This window comes from Chionomys nivalis, chromosome 4, assembly GCF_950005125.1.
Source record: "Chionomys nivalis chromosome 4, mChiNiv1.1, whole genome shotgun sequence".
Lineage (NCBI taxonomy): Eukaryota > Metazoa > Chordata > Mammalia > Rodentia > Cricetidae > Chionomys > Chionomys nivalis.
In genome coordinates, this window is record NC_080089.1 from 36,894,035 (window position 1) to 36,912,514 (window position 18,480).

General features: G+C 35.9%; 3 protein-coding genes across 3 annotated transcripts; all 3 read left to right on the top strand.

Moving 5' to 3' along the window:
• The first annotated feature begins 1,205 nt into the window (after nucleotides 1-1,205).
• Nucleotides 1,206-3,041, top strand: LOC130873832 (olfactory receptor 143-like). The gene is made up of 2 exons (XM_057768811.1): nucleotides 1,206-1,217; nucleotides 2,499-3,041. Exons 1-2 carry the CDS (start codon nucleotides 1,206-1,208, stop codon nucleotides 3,039-3,041), a joined length of 555 nt encoding a protein of 184 aa, XP_057624794.1.
• Nucleotides 3,042-5,089: 2,048 nt separating this feature from the next.
• LOC130873452 (olfactory receptor 143-like) lies at nucleotides 5,090-6,049 on the top strand. Its single transcript, XM_057768295.1, has one exon. The coding sequence runs from the start codon at nucleotides 5,096-5,098 to the stop codon at nucleotides 6,047-6,049; it is 954 nt and encodes a 317-aa protein (XP_057624278.1). The 5' UTR covers nucleotides 5,090-5,095.
• Nucleotides 6,050-10,240: 4,191 nt separating this feature from the next.
• On the top strand, nucleotides 10,241-12,565 carry LOC130872728 (olfactory receptor 143-like). The gene is made up of 2 exons (XM_057766943.1): nucleotides 10,241-10,338; nucleotides 11,596-12,565. The coding sequence occupies exons 1-2, from the start codon at nucleotides 10,241-10,243 to the stop codon at nucleotides 12,563-12,565; spliced, it is 1,068 nt and encodes a 355-aa protein (XP_057622926.1).
• The last annotated feature ends 5,915 nt before the right edge of the window (nucleotides 12,566-18,480 follow it).

Below are 18,480 nucleotides of genomic sequence, written 5' to 3' on the forward strand. Positions count from 1 at the left end.
TTGTTGTACATATTTCATTTGGCTTGACAAGCCATTAAATAAGAATACTAAAAAGAATTAGAAAAGTTGTTCCATTATTGACCTGAAAATAAACTTTAGTGTACCATAGTTGAATATACTCATCATTATTCCAACTTTGTTATATTATTGTCACACAAACAAATGGGATATTTTATTAGTGATATTTTCAATAAATATTTTCAATGTTTGTCTGTCTTTTGTACTATAATTTATGATATTGCAATGAATATTTGTTTACAAGATCCTGTTAAGGACTTAGTAATTTCTTTTGAGCACGTAGTGTATATGTTTATAAGCTAGTTACATATGCATTTAAAATGTTTCCTAAGATGCTACAGGATTTGGTTAAAAATTTCAAAATATTATTAAAAGAGAGTGTGTAACTTTATTTTCATAATAGTTTATGAATATTCCAGTTGTTTCACATCTGCCTATGTAATCAATTTTGTCAGCTTTGTTACTGAGCTGACTGTTTCAAATCAATATTAGTAGCCATGCTGCTTTGTGGAAAGATGACTTCATATATTTACCACATGGGTAGTTTAGAAAGAATGTTACAAAGTTTCCTTTGTTTCCTGATAAGATATCCTATCAGAAATCTGAATAAGTGAATGAAAAGTATCAAAATTACCCCTGCTCTGTATCCAGATGACTAAAAACACAAAACAGTAAAAGGATACAAAATTAATATATGAAATCTATTCTTTGATTTGATGAAAGCAACAAATATTTGAAATTAAAATACAATATCGTTGATGTTAGTGTGAAAGAGTAGAGTCACATATACACCAGCCTAGCAGTTGTGGGTAGATATCTTCCAAAGCAAGGATAGAACACACTATCACATGAATATAAAATGACCTCTAAAGTCTCATGTGCTTGACCACCTGGTCCTAAGCTGATTGTGCTATTTTTGTTTGGCTGTGTCCTTGTTAGAAAAAGTAGATTACCATAGAAAGGCTTGAAGGCTATATTGACTTGAGGCTCTGGCCCAAGCTCTCTATATTCTGGTCAACTCTATGTAAAATGTGTTTTCTGCATGTTCCTGCTGCTGTTTTCAAATGGAGCTTCTTCCACTGCTGTGCTTTCCCTGAAAAGATAGAGCACAATCCCATCAAATTCTGAGACTAAATAAAGCTTTCTGCCCTTAATTTGTCTGTGTTATATGTTGTGCCACAATATATATGACGAGAAAGGCAATCTACAGGATCTTTATTCATAAAATGTATGAACTGATCTCTTAGTCTTTTGTACTCTAAAAATTCTATCACCATTCCAAAACTCATACCATTTTTTTTCAAAGTACTTTAGTCTGTTTATTTCTTAAGCATATATAAGATACATTTCTAAGTATATACAGATATAGTTCTATGTAAATAAGGGTCATTTCTGTCTACCTCTACACTAATAAAAGTGTAAAAGCCTATGTGTAAACTTATATTACTCTCCTCTCTTAATTTATCTATAGAGTTTAATCTATCTGTCTGTCTGTCTGTCTATATACATATCTAGAATTTTAAAACTGTGGTCTACTTTTTATTACTCCATTCAAAGAGGTTCATAGGATAGCTGCAAATGGCAAGTGAGCAGTTCTCTCAATGTTCTATTGTAGAGCTATGTAGAGCTTGAGAATGGCAAAGGGGACCAATCACAACTCTGTCCTGGGAACTAGATGTTCCCTGGTGAGAAATTATAAACAGAATAAGACTGTGAATCTCAAAAGATTCACCTTAGTTTTACAGCAGTTGATGTAAACATAAATTCAGTAATTTTTACCCTCAAGAGGTATAACCCATAGAGAGGATATCATAAAGAAGAGAATACTTTTCTGTACTTACAAGATTTTTTTTCCCACAAACCTTGACCTTCATATTCTCATGAGTAAGGTAATGCTTTAGAGACTCATGTAAGATGTTGTTTTATTTTTGAGTATGTGGAAAGAACTTTCTATGTCATTTCACATAATGAACTTCTTCTAGCAAGTCATATATAATCTACACTTGTGCAACTACCCACTTCATCACCAGTAACTTTGGCTCTTCTAGACTGTGAAGAAAGGTACAAAGAGATCTGAAAGTAAGACAGGTTCTAGATGACCAATGCTGAGCATTGAATTTTTGTATTGACAATTTCCCTTAGAATTTCGAATTTCATAAATCTTGGGTTTTGAAAGAAACCTCTTATGTATTACTTTTTTCAACTTCAATGTTTAGTAAAGAACAAGGGAAAGGGAAGAAATTATATTCTGAGTCACTGGAGGTCAATTGACAACATTTCTGTGGATACATATTATGGGTAGAGGAAATAGAAATAGGGATGACTTAGGAATCAACACATAGGTTTTGCTCTTTGGGGGGCCACCTATGTGTTCCCTCATGCTTGGAAATCACTAAATCAAGCTTTCCACTTGGAGAGAAAAATGTGCTATTGATTAAAGTTCATTTCTATATTTGTTCTTCCAGGTGCCACACATGTAGCAAATGATTATGGAAAATGACTCTTCAGTGTCTGAGTTCATTCTTATGGGTCTGACAGACCAACCTGAACTCCAGCTGCCCTTATTTGCTCTGTTCTTGGTGAATTACACAGCCACTGTGATGGGAAACTTGAGCTTAATGAGTCACATTTTCTTGAATTCAAACCTTCACACCCCCATGTACTTTTTTATCTTTAATCTCTCCTTCATTGATTTCTGTTATTCATTTGTCTTTACCCCCAAAATGCTGATGAGCTTTGTTTTAAAGAAGAACACTATTTCCTTCAGAGGATGCATAACTCAGCTGTTTTTCTTCTGCTTTTTTGTGAGCTCAGAGTGTTATGTGTTGACAGTCATGGCCTATGATCGCTATGTGGCCATTTGTCAGCCACTATTGTACAAGGCTATTATGTCTCCTGAGATATGTTTTACATTGATGTTTGGTTCTTACATAACAGGGTTTGGTGGGGCCATGGCTCACACAGGGTGCATGCTCAGGCTCAGGCTTTGTGATTCTAACATCATCAACCACTACATGTGTTGAAGTGAGCTGCGGGCCTCTTCCCACAGCCCCGCTCATGGCTGCCTGGCTAGCTTATGCCCCGAAATAACAACACATAAACTGTACTCTTTTAAACACTGCTTGACCCATTTCTATTTATGTGTGTAGCACCCCAAGGAGCGCTTACCGGGAAGATTCTAGCCACCACCGCCCAGCCTATATGCTCCTTTTTGAGACATATTTTATAGATAGCCACAAAACATAAATATGTTAATATAAATAAAAAAGGCCAAATAGATTACATTTTTTTGTATAGATTCATTAGTAAGAAACAGAAGCCAGGCGGTGGTGGCGCACGCCTTTAATCCCAGCACTCGGGAGGCAGAGACAGGCGGATCTCTGTGAGTTCGAGGCCAGCCTTGTCTACAAGAGCTAGTTCCAGGACAGGAACTAAAAGTTACGGAGAAACCCTGTCTTGAAAAAAAAATCAAAAAAATAAATAAATAAATACAAAAACAGAAAAATCTGGATTTAAACTCAAACTGTCTTGAAGCATAACTTTTTTCTTAAATGTTTTGCTCCAAAATCTTTTATGTTTAGTAGAGTATTATTTAATAATTATTGATGCAATTGCAAGACTTGTAGATAATTATTAATAATGACAAATGAATATGTCCCTGTTTTTTTTTCCCTTGCTGAGTTGTGCAGGGCATAATGAGTAGATTTCTGAAGGGAACAACCCAATACCCTGCTCAGGGAACTAGGTATTCCTGTTGGGGAATTACAAACTAAGCAGGACTTTGAGACTCAAAAGAGAGAGTGTTTATATCCATGCTACATGATATAAACACAGGTTCTGTTATTTCTACTCTTAAGGTAGAAATCACTAAACGTGGGAGGTGTCATCAGAAGAGAATAATTGTCTATACCTCTCTGATGGCTATTCTTGGTTGTCAACTTAACTATAACCGGAATTAGCTATAATCTAGAAATGGAGAATACACTTGTGATCCAGATCTTGAGGCAGAAAGATGCCTTTTATCTAGATATTGATGCTGAAAGGCACACTTTTAATCTGGGCCACACCATTTTCTAGAAGCCTGTATGAGGACAATGTAAGAAGGAAGGGTTTTTTTCTTTTCCTGCTTGCTCTCACCTCATCAGCACACCAATTCCTTCTTCAGGATCCTGCAGACTAGCTGAGACATATAGATTTGTCTTCCTGAGAAGCTACTAGATTATTGTACTTTTAGAAGATATGGTTGAAATATAATCTGTAAGTCATTCTAATAAATTGGATTTAAATTTCACAAAATATTCATATTTTATATATAACATAGTATTCATAACTTATAGTATATATAAGATAATAGATAATATATATTTATTCCAAATTTCATAAGTTTTGTGACAATAGAGAACCCTGACTAATAATATTTCTAATATATTATTTTACAATACTGTGTTAGAAGAATCTAAATTGAGAGAAATGATGTATTGGATACAAATGAGATTATATTTCTTTGTGCAAATTAAGAGAACATTTAAGAAAAATAATTGAAATCATGCCACATCCCTGGTATACATATTTTAGGGAGTCTGAGCAGGTTTTGTATTGAAAACTATCATCTCTTCATTGTCAGAAGCTTGAACTCCTTAGAATATTGAAGCGAAAGTAGCTATGTGGTATAACAGCAGTGATATATTCAAGCATAAAAAAATAAATCGTCTTTATCTTCATAATATACCATAAAACTCAAAGCTATATAAATCATGGGTTAAGAAGACAGTGATGTTTTCTTTCTAATTTTGTCCCAAATCCTAAAAGAAGCTTAAAAAGACAGGAGACAGTGGTTGCTTAAAGTCTTTAGGAGTTGGGCTAGTGTTTAATCATAGTGGATGCTCATCATAAATAGGAAAAGAATAATCAGAGATTTCTCAAGAATGACAAACAATTTTTCTGAATGTTTTGCTCATTGGCTTCAGACAACCTCGAATTTTAACAACTCACTCTAGCTGTTCTTTTGTAGTCAGTGACAGAGTTCATTGTTTAATGTGACCTTTACTAATGTTTCTCCAGATCTACTGTGACAAAAATGGCTATGCAGAATGACTCTTCAGTGACCGAATTCATTCTCGCAGGATTGACAGACCAACCTGAGCTCCAGCTACCCCTGTTCATCCTGTTTCTGGTGTATCACACAGTCACTGTGGTGGGGAACTTGAGTTTAATGAGTCTCATTTTCCTAAATTCAGACCTGCAGACCCCCATGTACTTTTTTCTCTTTAACTTGTCCTTCATTGACTTATGTTATTCCTTTGTTTTTACTCCCAAAACACTAATGAGTTTTGTTTCAGAGAAGAACATCATCTCCTTTAAAGGATGCATGACTCAGCTGTTTTTCTTCTGCTTTTTTGCCCATTCTGAGTGCTATGTATTGACAGCCATGGCCTATGATCGCTATGTAGCCATCTGTCAACCTCTGTTGTACATGGTCATCATGTCTCCTAGGACATGTTTCCTGATGATGTTTGGTTCATACATCATGGGGTTTGCTGGTGCCACTGTCCACACAGTGTTTATGGTCAGGCTCAAATTTTGTGATTCTAACATCATCAACCATTACCTGTGTGATATCTTTCCACTTCTCCAACTCTCCTGCAGCAACACCTATGCCAGTGAGCTTGTGAGTTCTGTTGTTGTCAGCACAGTGGTCATTGCATCTAGTGTTGTCATCTTAATGTCCTATGCTTTGATTCTTTTTAATGTCACTCAGTTGTCATCAGGTAAGGGTTTGTACAAAGCCATGAGCACCTGTAGTTCTCACATAATCACTGTTGCCTTATTCTATGGATTTGGTATGCTTTCTCATATCAAAACATCATCTGATGAGTCTGTGGTTCAGGGGAAAGTTCTCAGTATATTTTGTACATTTTTGCTTCCATTGCTGAACCCTTTTATTTACAGTCTCAGGAATAAGGATGTCAAAGTTGCTCTAATGAGATCTCTAAGGAGACTCAAAGAGAATGAAGCACTGGGGCTGCCATAGTCCACATTTCTAATTGAGTCTTTTTCTCCATTTATTTTGTTCTCACCTTCTCTTCAATATTCTATTTTTTTCCTCTCATCTCTGTTTTTTTTTTTTTTTTTTTTTTTTTTTTTTTTTTTTTTTTAGCAATAATAATGGTTTCCATTTATTGGGCAACTACTATGTTACAGGAATTTTGCTAAATGTTTTATATACATACACCACCATATTTAACTCTAAAAACACCATAAGGAGCTATGAGTCCCATCTTACAGATATAGAAACTAAGCCATAAGTGTTAAGTGAATTTCTCAAAGTCTCAAAGCTAGTAAATTACAGAGCTGAATCTCCAACATAAATTGGTGTGAAAACTTAAAATTGTTAGCATTAACACCTGTAATTACACATGTATAATTATTTCTGGTATCATCTCATCTCTGTTTTTATATTCTTGCAAGGTTTACAAAAATTCTTGATTATTTTACTTGGAGATAAAATATTTTTGATCTGGGGACTCATTCTGAATATGGATCCAGCTTCATCTTTGTACATGTTAAAATCACAAGGTGGCATATTTTGTATTTTAAGAGAACTCTATTTTCTTTTTATCTATGTACTTCTATGACTAAGTAAAGTCAGGGAGATGAATGCTTTCTAATAAGTGTACTTCTGTTGGTCATTTCAGAGAGAATTTTGTAGGGCTTTTCCAATTTAAGTTCCTTGAGTACACTTGTGAGTTGCATTCAAAGAGAGAATGATTAACTAATTTGAGGCCATAGTAAAGTTATCAATATTTCTAGCATTATTGATTGATTTTCAAGATTTTTCTAATTTTGGATTTTTCTCCTCATTATTACAAAATGACATTGTGTACTTTTATGGAGTAATGGTCAGGTTTTTATAATTATTGAAGACTGAACTAGGCTATATTTTATTCAGAATTTTTAAATATTATTAACAATGACAGTGATTTTGTGAAAAGTTAGTTTGTCATAAATGCAATGGAATTTGTCACTGCATTTGAACTATTGATAAGAACTAGTTACTTTTAATAAACACAAATAAATAACATACAATGTCTAAAGTTACGATTCACTTTCTTATATAACAAAGATGATATTTTTAAAGAAAACTCTACTTACTTACAGAAAAAAAAAACTAGACGTGACATTATCACCCAGTGATGGAGTACTTATATAAGCGCCTGTTTAATTCTTATCACATATGTACATATACATGCTCACATATATTTATGTATACATCTTAAACATATGTTCATATATATATGTTGTTATGGCACAGATATTTGAGTTACTGAAATTTTTATTTAAATGTGTATATAAACATTTTTCTCTTGCTTATTTCTAGGAACCCCACCCCACAAATCATGCCAGTACAAACAAAACTCTACCTGAAAGTTAGTGCAATGTTTAATGCTCTTACACAGAGGGTTAATATAATTCTTCTTTTCTGTTCACTGTATTTGACATGTTTTTGGTTATATAGTTAGTAATACAAGTCCTAGTTTTAAACACAATATGTATCCAATAAAGAAACATATGGAATGAAACAAAGAGAATTGTGAAGTGACAGAAAGAGCTAAAAGTTGTTCAGAATGACTCTAATAGAGGGGGAGAACATTTGACCACTTCTGCAGCCTGATACATGTGTCTCTACAGGTTTTGAGTGTGCTATGATGACCTAACCATTCCCAGTTTCACGGCAAGAAATTATTTGGGACCCGAAAGCTGACATTGACCAAGACTCATGTCATAAAACAGTGGCTGGGGAGACATGAAGCTCTGTGCAGAAATTGGCAAAAGTTCTGAGCTAAGGGGAAAGCAAGATTGACACTTTACAGATTTTTATGATTCTATGTTGTGGTAGATCATTCCCTCAGATAACACAACTTCAGCAATTGGCAACTTCATCCACTTGGTGAATTGCTTATACCATTCCCTCCCACATAATGCTTAGAGGACACATTTTAAGACTTTTGCAAGGCTTTGACTTTAGAATGATGTTCAACTGTACAAATGAGTTAAGATGTATAAACATCTACCAACAGATGCTCAATGTAGATTTCTGCAAAGCAGGAGGGAGGATGAATACTACCAAGAGATAATTAAACCTTATATTGGTCTATACACTGGAGTATAAAAAACATGTTTTAGATAATCTCTTTAATTGTTATTCTTACAATAGATCATGGATATCAGAGAAGTTCATAGCCAGAAAAGAGATTGAGAAGTTTCTCTGTTTGAGGATCAGCCATGTCTACACCCAATTTTACTTCTGAACTTGAATGATTGAGAAAGGCCTTCCTACTGGTTTTCTTCTGTTGAGGGTTGTCTTTAGAAACAATGGGTTGTGTATCAGAATGAATGTCAGGATGCTTAGCCATGAGATCAACAAGACATATGCTTCATGGAGTACATAGTTTACTAGAGATCACATTTTATAATTTAGTGCATACTTCATCTCTTCTTTTCATGGAATTTAATGAAACACTAGAATTTACAAGTAACAGAGATAGTTAGTGAGAGGTGAATATTTCCAGAAAGAATCAGTTAATAACAATTCTGCAGACTCACACAAATGTATATCTGAATAATAAAATCTTATATACCTATTACATAATGTAGTTGATCACTTTAGGTACATATTATGGGTATTTTGTTATTAAATTAATCTCTCTTATTTATGTAAATTTTTATAGTCTCAATTGAAAAATAATAGATAATAGTCTGATTATTTCAGCAACTGCTGATTTTAGTGTATAACTTAAAAGTTCATCCAGAGAATTGCATGTTCTGAAGCTGAATTTGCATTTCTAAATAACTATCACGTAGTATGACCTCAGTAGTAGCAGTGTGTGCGTGTCTCATGAATGGTTAACATAATCTGTACCTACTGTGAAACACTGTGTTCTACTGTGAAGATGTTAGTGGAATTCAGTGAATCCCAAGCCTGTGGCATTTTAAAGAGTTCTTGGATAAAGAAATACTCATGTATTAGCTCTTTTTTTTTTTTGACCTTCTGATATTTGGAGAGTTGTGATCTATGATCTTAGAAATAAACCTCATGTTGTAATGGTCTTCCTGCACACAATTCATTTGAAAGATCTTTTGTTTTCTAAATTTAAATTAGCTTTAACATTTGAACAAAATTTTATATGTGAGGAAGTAAACAAACAAACAAAAATACCAGTGTTATATTACTTAAGCCATCATGTCCATGGAAGTATATAATAATTTTTACTTTTTCTATCAGAACTACCTTTCTTCCATCTTTAGATATTAACAGCATGGAACTGAGTAGTACAGAAATTCCCCAAATTAAATCTCAAGCATATCTGTTTATTTAGGTGATGTTTAAACAATTTTAGTCTCTTTTCTGTTTTTTTAGATGGTCTTTAAAAAAGAGAAGAATATAAAATGATCAGGTAAAAATAAGTTTTCAAAGAAAAATTTTTAAAGAAGAGAGAAATATCACCACTTTGCTTTTGTTCTGAAATCAATATTGTACATATTTCTTCTGACTTGATAAGCCATTAATTAAAGATATTAGAACGTATTAGAAAAGTTCTTCAATTATTGACCTGAAGATAAATTTTAGTGGACTATACTTGAACATATTCATCATTATTCCACTTTGTTATATGATTTTCAATCAGACTTGCAGGGGATACTTTGTTAGTGACATATGTTCAGAAAAAGTTTTGGTATTTATCTATCTTTTTTTACTACAATTCACAACATTTCAGTCAATATACAAGATTTTGTTAAGGACTTAGTGGTTTCTTTTGAGTACACAATGTATACTTTTACAGACTACTTATAAACGCACTTTTAATGTTTCCTCAGATGCTACATGTATGTGTATCTTAGGTTGGAAATTTTAAGATACCTGACGAGTTTGTGTAACTTTTCTTTCATAAATTTTTTGAGTATTCAGTCATCTGTTTATACCATTTTGGCTGACTCTGATGTCAATAGAAATAGTAGATTATCATGGGAATGCCTTGTAGATTATATGTGTTGGTGAGTGAATATTCCTTCTTTCCTTAAATGTTTTGCTCCAAAACTTTTTTTTCTTGTAGAAAGTTTATCTAATCGTTGCTGATGCAATTGCAAGGCTTGTAGATAATTACTAGAAATGGCAGGTGAGTATGTCCCTAGTTTTTTCTCTTGCCAATTTGTGCAGGGCATAATGAGTAGAAGGGAACAACCCAATACCCTGCTCAGGGAACTAGGTATTCCTGTTGGGGAATTACAAACTAAGCAGGACTTTGAGTCCCAAAAGACAGAGTATTTGTATTCTTGCTACATGATATAAACACTGGTTCTGTTAATTCTACTCTTAAGGTAGAAACTCACTCAACCTGGGAGGTGTCATCAGTAGAGAATAATTGTCTAAACTTCTCTGATGGCTATTCTTGGTTGTCAACTTGACTATAACAGGAATTAGCTATAATATAGAAATGGAGGATACACTAGTGATCCAGATTTGGGGGCAGGAAGATGCCTTTAATCTAGATATAGAACATAGAAGGCCTACTTTTAATTTGGGTCACTCCTTTTACTAGATGCCTATAAAAGGACAATGTAAGAAAGAAGGATATATTCTTTCCCTGTTTGTACTCACCTCATCAGAATCCCACAGATTATCTGAGACACATAGCCTTGTTCTTTGAACAATTTGTAAGTCATTCCATTAAATTGCCTTTAAATTTCATAGAAATATTTATATTTTATATATTATAGTATTCATAATATAATATATATATATATATGATAATGGATAGTATATATTCATTCCATAAGTTGTGTGACAACAAAGAACACTGACTAATACAATTTTTCTAATAATTCCAGGTTATAAGATCCTCAATCGAATGAAATGATGTAAATGAGATTATTTTTCTTAAGGAAGTAAAAAGAACTTTTAAAAGAAATTCTTAAATTTAAATCATGTCATGTCACTGGCATAGATATTTTAGGAGATCCCAGCAATTTTTAATTGATAACTAGAAACTCTTCATTGTCAGAAACTTAAACTCCTTAGGATATTGGTGTGAAAGGTCTTGTGGGTACAACAGCACTGACATCTTTAGGACAAAAAAGGAAGGAAGGGAGGAAGGGAGGGAGGGAGGGAGGGAGGGAGAGAGAGAGAGAGAGAGAGAGAGAGAGAGAGAGAGAGAGAGAGAGAGAGATCATCTTTTTCTTTATAACAATCTTTAAAACTCTAAGCTATATAATTATCTGTTTAGGAGACAGTGATATTTTATTTCTTCTTTTGTCCTTAATCCTTAAAGAAGCTTAAAAAGACAGGAGAAAGTGGTTGCTTAAAGACTTTGGAGTTGTGCCAGTGTTTAATCATAGTAGATGCTCATCATAAATAGGAAAAGAATGAACAGAATTCGCAGAATGAGTAGCAATGTTCTCTGCATGCTTTGCCCAGTGGCTTCAGACAACCCTGAACTTGTCACAGCTTGCTCTAGCTGTCCCTTTGTAGTCAGTGACAGAATTCATTGTTTAATGTGACCTTTACTAATGTTTCTCCAGATCTGCTGTGACAAAAACGGCTATGAAGAATCACTCTTCAGTGACTGAATTCATTCTCACAGGATTGACAGACCAACCTGAGCTCCAGCTACCCCTGTTCATCCTGTTTCTGGCGAATCACATAGCCACTGTGGTGGGGAACTTGAGTTTAATGAGTCTCATTTTCTTAAATTCAGACCTGCAGACCCCCATGTACTTTTTTCTCTTTAACTTGTCCTTCATTGACTTATGTTATTCCTTTGTCTTTACTCCCAAAACACTAATGAGTTTTGTTTCAGAGAAGAACACCATTTCCTTTAGAGGATGCATGACTCAGCTGTTTTTTTTCTGCTTTTTTGCCAACTCTGAGTGTTATGTGTTGACAGCCATGGCCTATGATCGCTATGTAGCCATCTGTCAACCTCTGTTGTACATGGTCATTATGTCTCCTAGGACATGTTCCCTGATAATGTTTGGTTCATACTTCATGGGGTTTGCTGGTGCCATTGTCCACACAGGGTTTATGATCAGGCTCAACTTTTGTGATTCTAACATCATCAACCACTACCTGTGTGATATCTTCCCCCTTCTCCAGCTTTCCTGTAGCAGCACCTATGCCAATGAGCTTGTGAGTTCTGTTGTTATAGGCACAGTAGTCCTTGCATCCAGCACTGTCATCTTAATGTCCTATGCTTTGATTCTTTTTAATGTCACTCAGTTGTCATCAGGTAAGGGTTTGTACAAAGCCATGAGCACTTGTAGTTCTCACATAATAACTGTGGCCCTATTCTATGGACTGGGTATGCTTACACATATCAAAACATCATCTGATGAGTCTGTGGATCAGGGGAAACTTCTCAGTATATTTTATACATTTTTGCTGCCACTGCTGAACCCTTTTATTTACAGTCTTAGGAATAACGATGTCAAGCTTGCTCTAAAGAGATCTCTAAGAAGACTCATAGTGAATGAAGCACTTGGGCTGCCATAATCCACATTCCCAATTTGAGTTTTTTTCTCCATATTTTTTTGTTCTCTCCTTGTTTTCAATATTTTAATTTATTTCTTTTATCTTTGCTTTTATATTCTGGCAAGTGTTCCAGTGTATTTTTTCTTCTCATTCCTTCACAAAAATTCTTGATTATTTTACCTGGAGATAAGAAAATATTTTTGTTCTGGGGACTCATTCTGTGGATTCAGCTTCATTCTTGTACAAGGTAGAATCATAAGAAAACTCTATTAACTTTTTATGTACTTCTATGACCAAACAAAGCAAGGGAGATGAATGCTTTCTCATAGCTTACCACTGGTTTTTTTTTTTTTTTTGCTGTTGTTGTGTTCAGAGAGAAATACATAGAACATTTCTAATTAAGTTCTTTAATATACTTGTGAATTGCATTCAAAGAGAAAATGGTTGACTGAGTTGTGGCCACTTTAAAGTTGTCAATATTTCAAGCAGTATTTATTGTTTTTCAGTATGATATTCTGCAAGTTTTTCTGTTTATTATTTCTTCTTTTTCCTTCACAAAATTCTTGTATTATTTTACATGGAGATACAAAAATAATTTTGATCTGGGGACTCATTCTGAATGCGGATCCTGCTTCATCTTTGTACAAGGTAGAGACAAAGGTGGCATATTTTGTATCATACGTGAGCTCTGTTTACTATTTATCTATGTACTTCTATGACCGAGGAAAGCCAGGGAGATTAATACTTTCTTATAACTTTACTAGTGTTATTCTTTTCAGAGAGTTATTTATATAGCTTTTTTAATTTAATTTTTTTATTGATTTTATTGAGCTGTAGTTTTCTCTGATCATCTCCCTTCCATTTCCAGTTTAAGAGCTTTAAATTCATGTGCGAATTGCCTTCAAAGAGATAATGGTTGACTCTATTGTGGCTACTGTAAAGTTGTCAATGTTTCTAACAGTACTTACTATTTTTCAATATTTTTCTTATTTTGGATTTTGCACCTCATCATTAAAAAATGACATTATGAGCCTTCATTGTCCGCCATGTTCAGAGAGTCCAGTTTCAACCCATGCTTATTCAGTCCCAGTCCAGCTGGCCTTGGTGGGCTCCCAAGAGATCAGTTCCACTGTCACAATGGGTGGGTGCACCCCTCGTGGTTCTGACTTCCTTGCTCATGGTCTCCCTCCTTCTGCTCCTCATTTGGACCTTAAGAGCTCAGTCCGTTGCTCCAAATTGGGTCTCTGTCTCTATCTCGATCCATTGCCAGATGAAGGTTCTAAGGTGATATACAAGATATTCATCAGTATGGCTATAAGATAGGGTCATTTCAGGTTCCCTCTAATGAGAAGCAAAGGACAATGGCACTAGGTTTCGATCCTAATACATGAACTGGCTTTGTGGGAGCTTAGCCTGTTTGGATGCTCACCTTCCTGGACCAAGATAGAAGTGGGAGGACCTTGGTCTTCCCGCAGGGCAGGGAATTTGGACTGCTCTTCAGTATCGAGAAGGAGGGGGAATGGAGTGGGGGGAGGAGAAGAGGAGTGGGAATAGGAGGAGGGGAGGGGGGGGGAGGGGGCAATATGTGGGAGGAGGGGGAGGGAAATGGGAAACGGGGAGGAGGCAGAAATTTTAATTAAAAAAGAATAAAATAAAAAAATGACATTATGTATTTTACTGGATGGTCAATTTTTATAACTATTGAGGACTGAACTAGGCTATTTTGTATTCAGAATTATTAAATATCATTAACAATGACAGTGATTTTTGTGAAAGTTCGGTTTGTCAAAAATACAATGGAATTTGTCACTGCATTTAAAGTATGATAAGAATTAATTACCTTTAAGAAACAAACCAATATATACTAAACAAACTTTAGTATATATTATTGGTATTTTTGTTATGAAATTGATCTCTCTTGTTTATGTAATTTTTCTGTAACCTCAATTGAGACATGATAAATTTCTCTGTCATATTATTTCAACAACTGAGGTTTTCCCTGTCTAACTTAAAGTTCATCCAAAGAATGCATATTCTGGAGCTGAATTTGGATTTCTAAGTAATTATTACATAGTGTGATCTCAGTAGTATCAGTGTGTATATGTTTCATAAATGGTTATCATAATCTCTACCTACTGTGAAACACTGTGTTCTATTGTGAAGATGTTAGTGGAATTCAGTGAATCCCAATGCCTGTGGCATTTTAAAGAGTACGTGGAAGTAGACATACTGGTATACTAGCTCTTCTCTTTTGACCTTCTGATATTAATTAATATATTTGGAGAGTTGTGGTCAAAAATAATCCCATGTTGTAATGGTCATCCTGTACACAATTCATTTGAAAGATCTTTTGTTTTCTAAATTTAAATTAGCTTTAATATTTGAGCAAAATTTCATATGTAAATAAGCAAACAAAAGAAAACAAACAAAAATCCCAGTGTTATATTACTTAAGCCATCATGTCTATGGAAATGTGCAATAATGGTTACTTTGTCTATTAGAGCTATCTTTTTCAACTTTATATATTGCAGTATGGAACTGAGTAGTACAGAAAGTCCCCCAAGTTATCTCAAGCTTATTTATTTATTTGTTTAGATGATATTTAAACTGTTTTAGTGTCTCTTCTGTTTTTCTAGTTGGTCAGCATAAAAGGGTAGGTTATAAAACCATCTGCTGTGGGAGCACATTCTGCTCCATCAGTCAATAGCCTTTAAGATACCAGCCCACTTGGGCATTGTCTCTTTTGCTTTAAAAAAGCAGTAGCCATGCGCTCGCTCTCTTGCTTCTGGCTTCTGCTTCTGGCTGCCAGACTCTGTTCCTGGTTGTGCCGAGGGCTATTGTCTAGGACAGTGATCCGTAAGTCTTTCCCCTTAAATAAATAAGCCTTTTAATAATTGTAATTCCAAACTGATGTGGGATTGTTTTGTGACTTATGCTTTCATCTGATGCCGAACATTTGGTTTTAGATCCCCTCAGCTCCACTGCCTGCTGCCTTCTAGGAGTGTGTCTGGCTTGGCATGAACCCTCCCTCATCCAGCTGTGGCCAGTACGTGGATCCAGCAGTTCAGTATAGAATCATGAACAGCTGCTTTTCTTGCTAAGGATCAGCTGCAATTCTTTATATTTTCTCTTTACATGCCTCGAACTGGCTTCAAGTCCCCAATAACCCTACTGTTTGCCTCCCACCAGGGCACACCATAGAAATCTGGGTGAGATGCGGACTTCCCTGTTCTGAGCCAGCTGTTCCATGGCTTTCTAACGATATGTTTGCATTTGCCTATTCCACTGCTATAAAGACATCCGCAAAGCACACAGTCTGTGATTTATCTTTCTTTTTTTAATTTTATTCTTTTTAATTAAAATTTCCGCCTACTCCCCATTTCCCATTTCCCTACCCTCCTCCCACACATCGCCTCCTCCCCCCACTCCCCTCTTCCTCTCTCTACTCCTCTCCCCCTCCCCCAACTCCATTCCCCCTCCCTCTCAATACTGAAGAGCAGTCCAAATTCCCTGCCCTGAGGGAAGTCCAAGGTCCTCACACTTCTCTCTAGGTCCAGGAAGGTGAGCATCCAAACAGGCTAGGCTCCCACAAAGTCAGTTCATGTATTAGGATCGAAACCTAGTGCCATTGTCCTTGGCTTCTCATCAGCCTTCATTGTTCGCCATGTTCAGAGAGTCCAGTTTCATCCCATGCTTATTCAGTCCCAGTCCAGCTGGCCTTGGTGAGCTCTCAGTAGATCAGTTCCATTGTCACAGTGGGTGGGTGCACACCTCATGGTCCTGACTTCCTTGCTCATGTTCTCCCTCCTTTTGCTCCTCATTTAGACCTTAAGAGCTCAGTCCGTTGTTCCAAATTGGGTCTCTGTCTCTATCTCGATCCATTACCAGATGAAGGTTCTAAGGTGATATGCAAGATATTCATCAGTATAGGATAGGGTCATTTCAGGTTGCCTCTCCTCAGTTGCCCAAGGCACTAGCTGGGGACATCTCCCTGGACACCTGTGAACCCCTCTAGAGTCAAGTCTCTTGCCAACCCTAAGATGGCTCCCTTAATTAGGATATATATTTCTCTGCGCCCGTATCTACCCTTCCTTTATCCCAACCATCCCATTCTCCCAAGCTCCCCCCACCCTCCCCTTCTCACGTTTATCACTCCATTTCCCCTTAGCCCCATACCACCTCACCCCCAAGTTCCCAGCTTTTGCCTGGCAATCTTGTCTACTTCCCCTATTCAGGCAGATGGCTATACGTTTTTCTTTGGGTTCATCTTCTTATTTAGCTTCTATGGATCACAAATTATATGCTCAATGTCCTTTATGGCTAGAAACCAAATATGACTGAGTACATCCCATGTTCATCATTTTGGGTCTGGGATACCTCACTCAGGATAGTGTTTTCTATTTCCATCCATTTGCATGAAAAATTCACGATGTCGTTGTTTTTTACCGCTGAGTAGTACTCTAATATGTATATATTCCACACTTTCTTCATCCATTCTTCCATTGAAGGGCATCTAGGTTGTTTCCAGGTTCTGGCTATTACAAACAATGCTGCTATGAACATAGTTGAACAAATGCTTTTGTCATATGATAGGGCATCTCTTGGGTATATTCCCAAGAGTGGTATTACTGGATCTTGGGGTAGGTTGATCCCAAATTTCCTGAGAAATCGCCACACTGATTTCCAAAGTTGTTGCACAAGTTTGCATTCCCACCAGCAATGGATGAGTGTGCCCCTTCCTCCACTACCTCTCCAGCAAAGGCTATCATTGGCGTTTTTGATTTTAGCCATTCTGACAGGTGTAAGATGGTATCTCAAAGTTGTTTTAATTTGCATTTCCCTTATTGCTAAGGAGGTTGAGCATGACCTTAAGTGTCTTTTGGCCATTTGAATTTCTTTTGTTGAGAATTCTCTGTTCAGTTCAGTGCCCCATTTTTTAATTGGATTAATTATCATTTTAACGTCTAGTTTCTTGAGTTCTTTATATATTTTGGAGATCAGACCTTTGTCTGTTGCAGGGTTGGTGAAGATCTTCTCCCAGTCAGTGGGTTGCCTTTTTGTCTTAGTGACAGTGTCCTTTGCTTTACAGAAGCTTCTCAGTTTCAGGAGGTCCCATTTATTCAATGATGTCCTTAATGTCTGTGCTGCTGGGGATATACATAGGAAGTGATCTCCTGTGCCCATATGTTGTAGAGTACTTCCCACTTTTTCTTCTCCAAGGTTCAGTGTGTTTAGACTGATATTGAGGTCTTTAATCCATTTGAACTTGAGTTTTGTGCATGGCAATAGATATGGATCTATTTTCATTCTTCTACACATTGACAACCAGTTCTGCCAGCACCATTTGTTGACGATGCTTTCTTTCTTCCATTGAATACTTTTAGATCCTTTATCAAAAATCAGGTGTTCATAGGTTTGTGGGTTAAAATCAGGATCTTCTACTCGATTCCATTGATCGACTTCTCTCTTTTTATGCCAATACCAAGCTGTTTTCAATACTGGATCTCTGTAGTAGAGTTTGAAGTCAGGGATGGCAATGCCTCCAGAAGTTCCTTTATTGTATACGATTGTTTTGGCTATCCTGGGTTTTTTGTTTTTCCATATAAAGTTGATTAATGTCCTCTCAAGATCTGTGAAGAATTTCGATGGGATTTTAATGGGGATTGCATTGAATCTATAAATTGCCCTTGGTAGAATTGCCATTTTTACCATATTGATCCTCCCAATCTAAGAGCAAGGGAGATCCTTTCATTTTCTGGTATCCTCCTCAATTTCTTTCTTCAAAGACTTAAAGTTCTTGTCAAATAGATCCTTCACTTCCTTGGTTAGAGTTACTCCAAGATATTTTATGCTATTTGTGGCTATCGTGAAGGATGATGCTTCTCTGATTTCCCTCTCTGCTTCCTTATCCTTTCTGTATAGGAGGGCAACTGGTT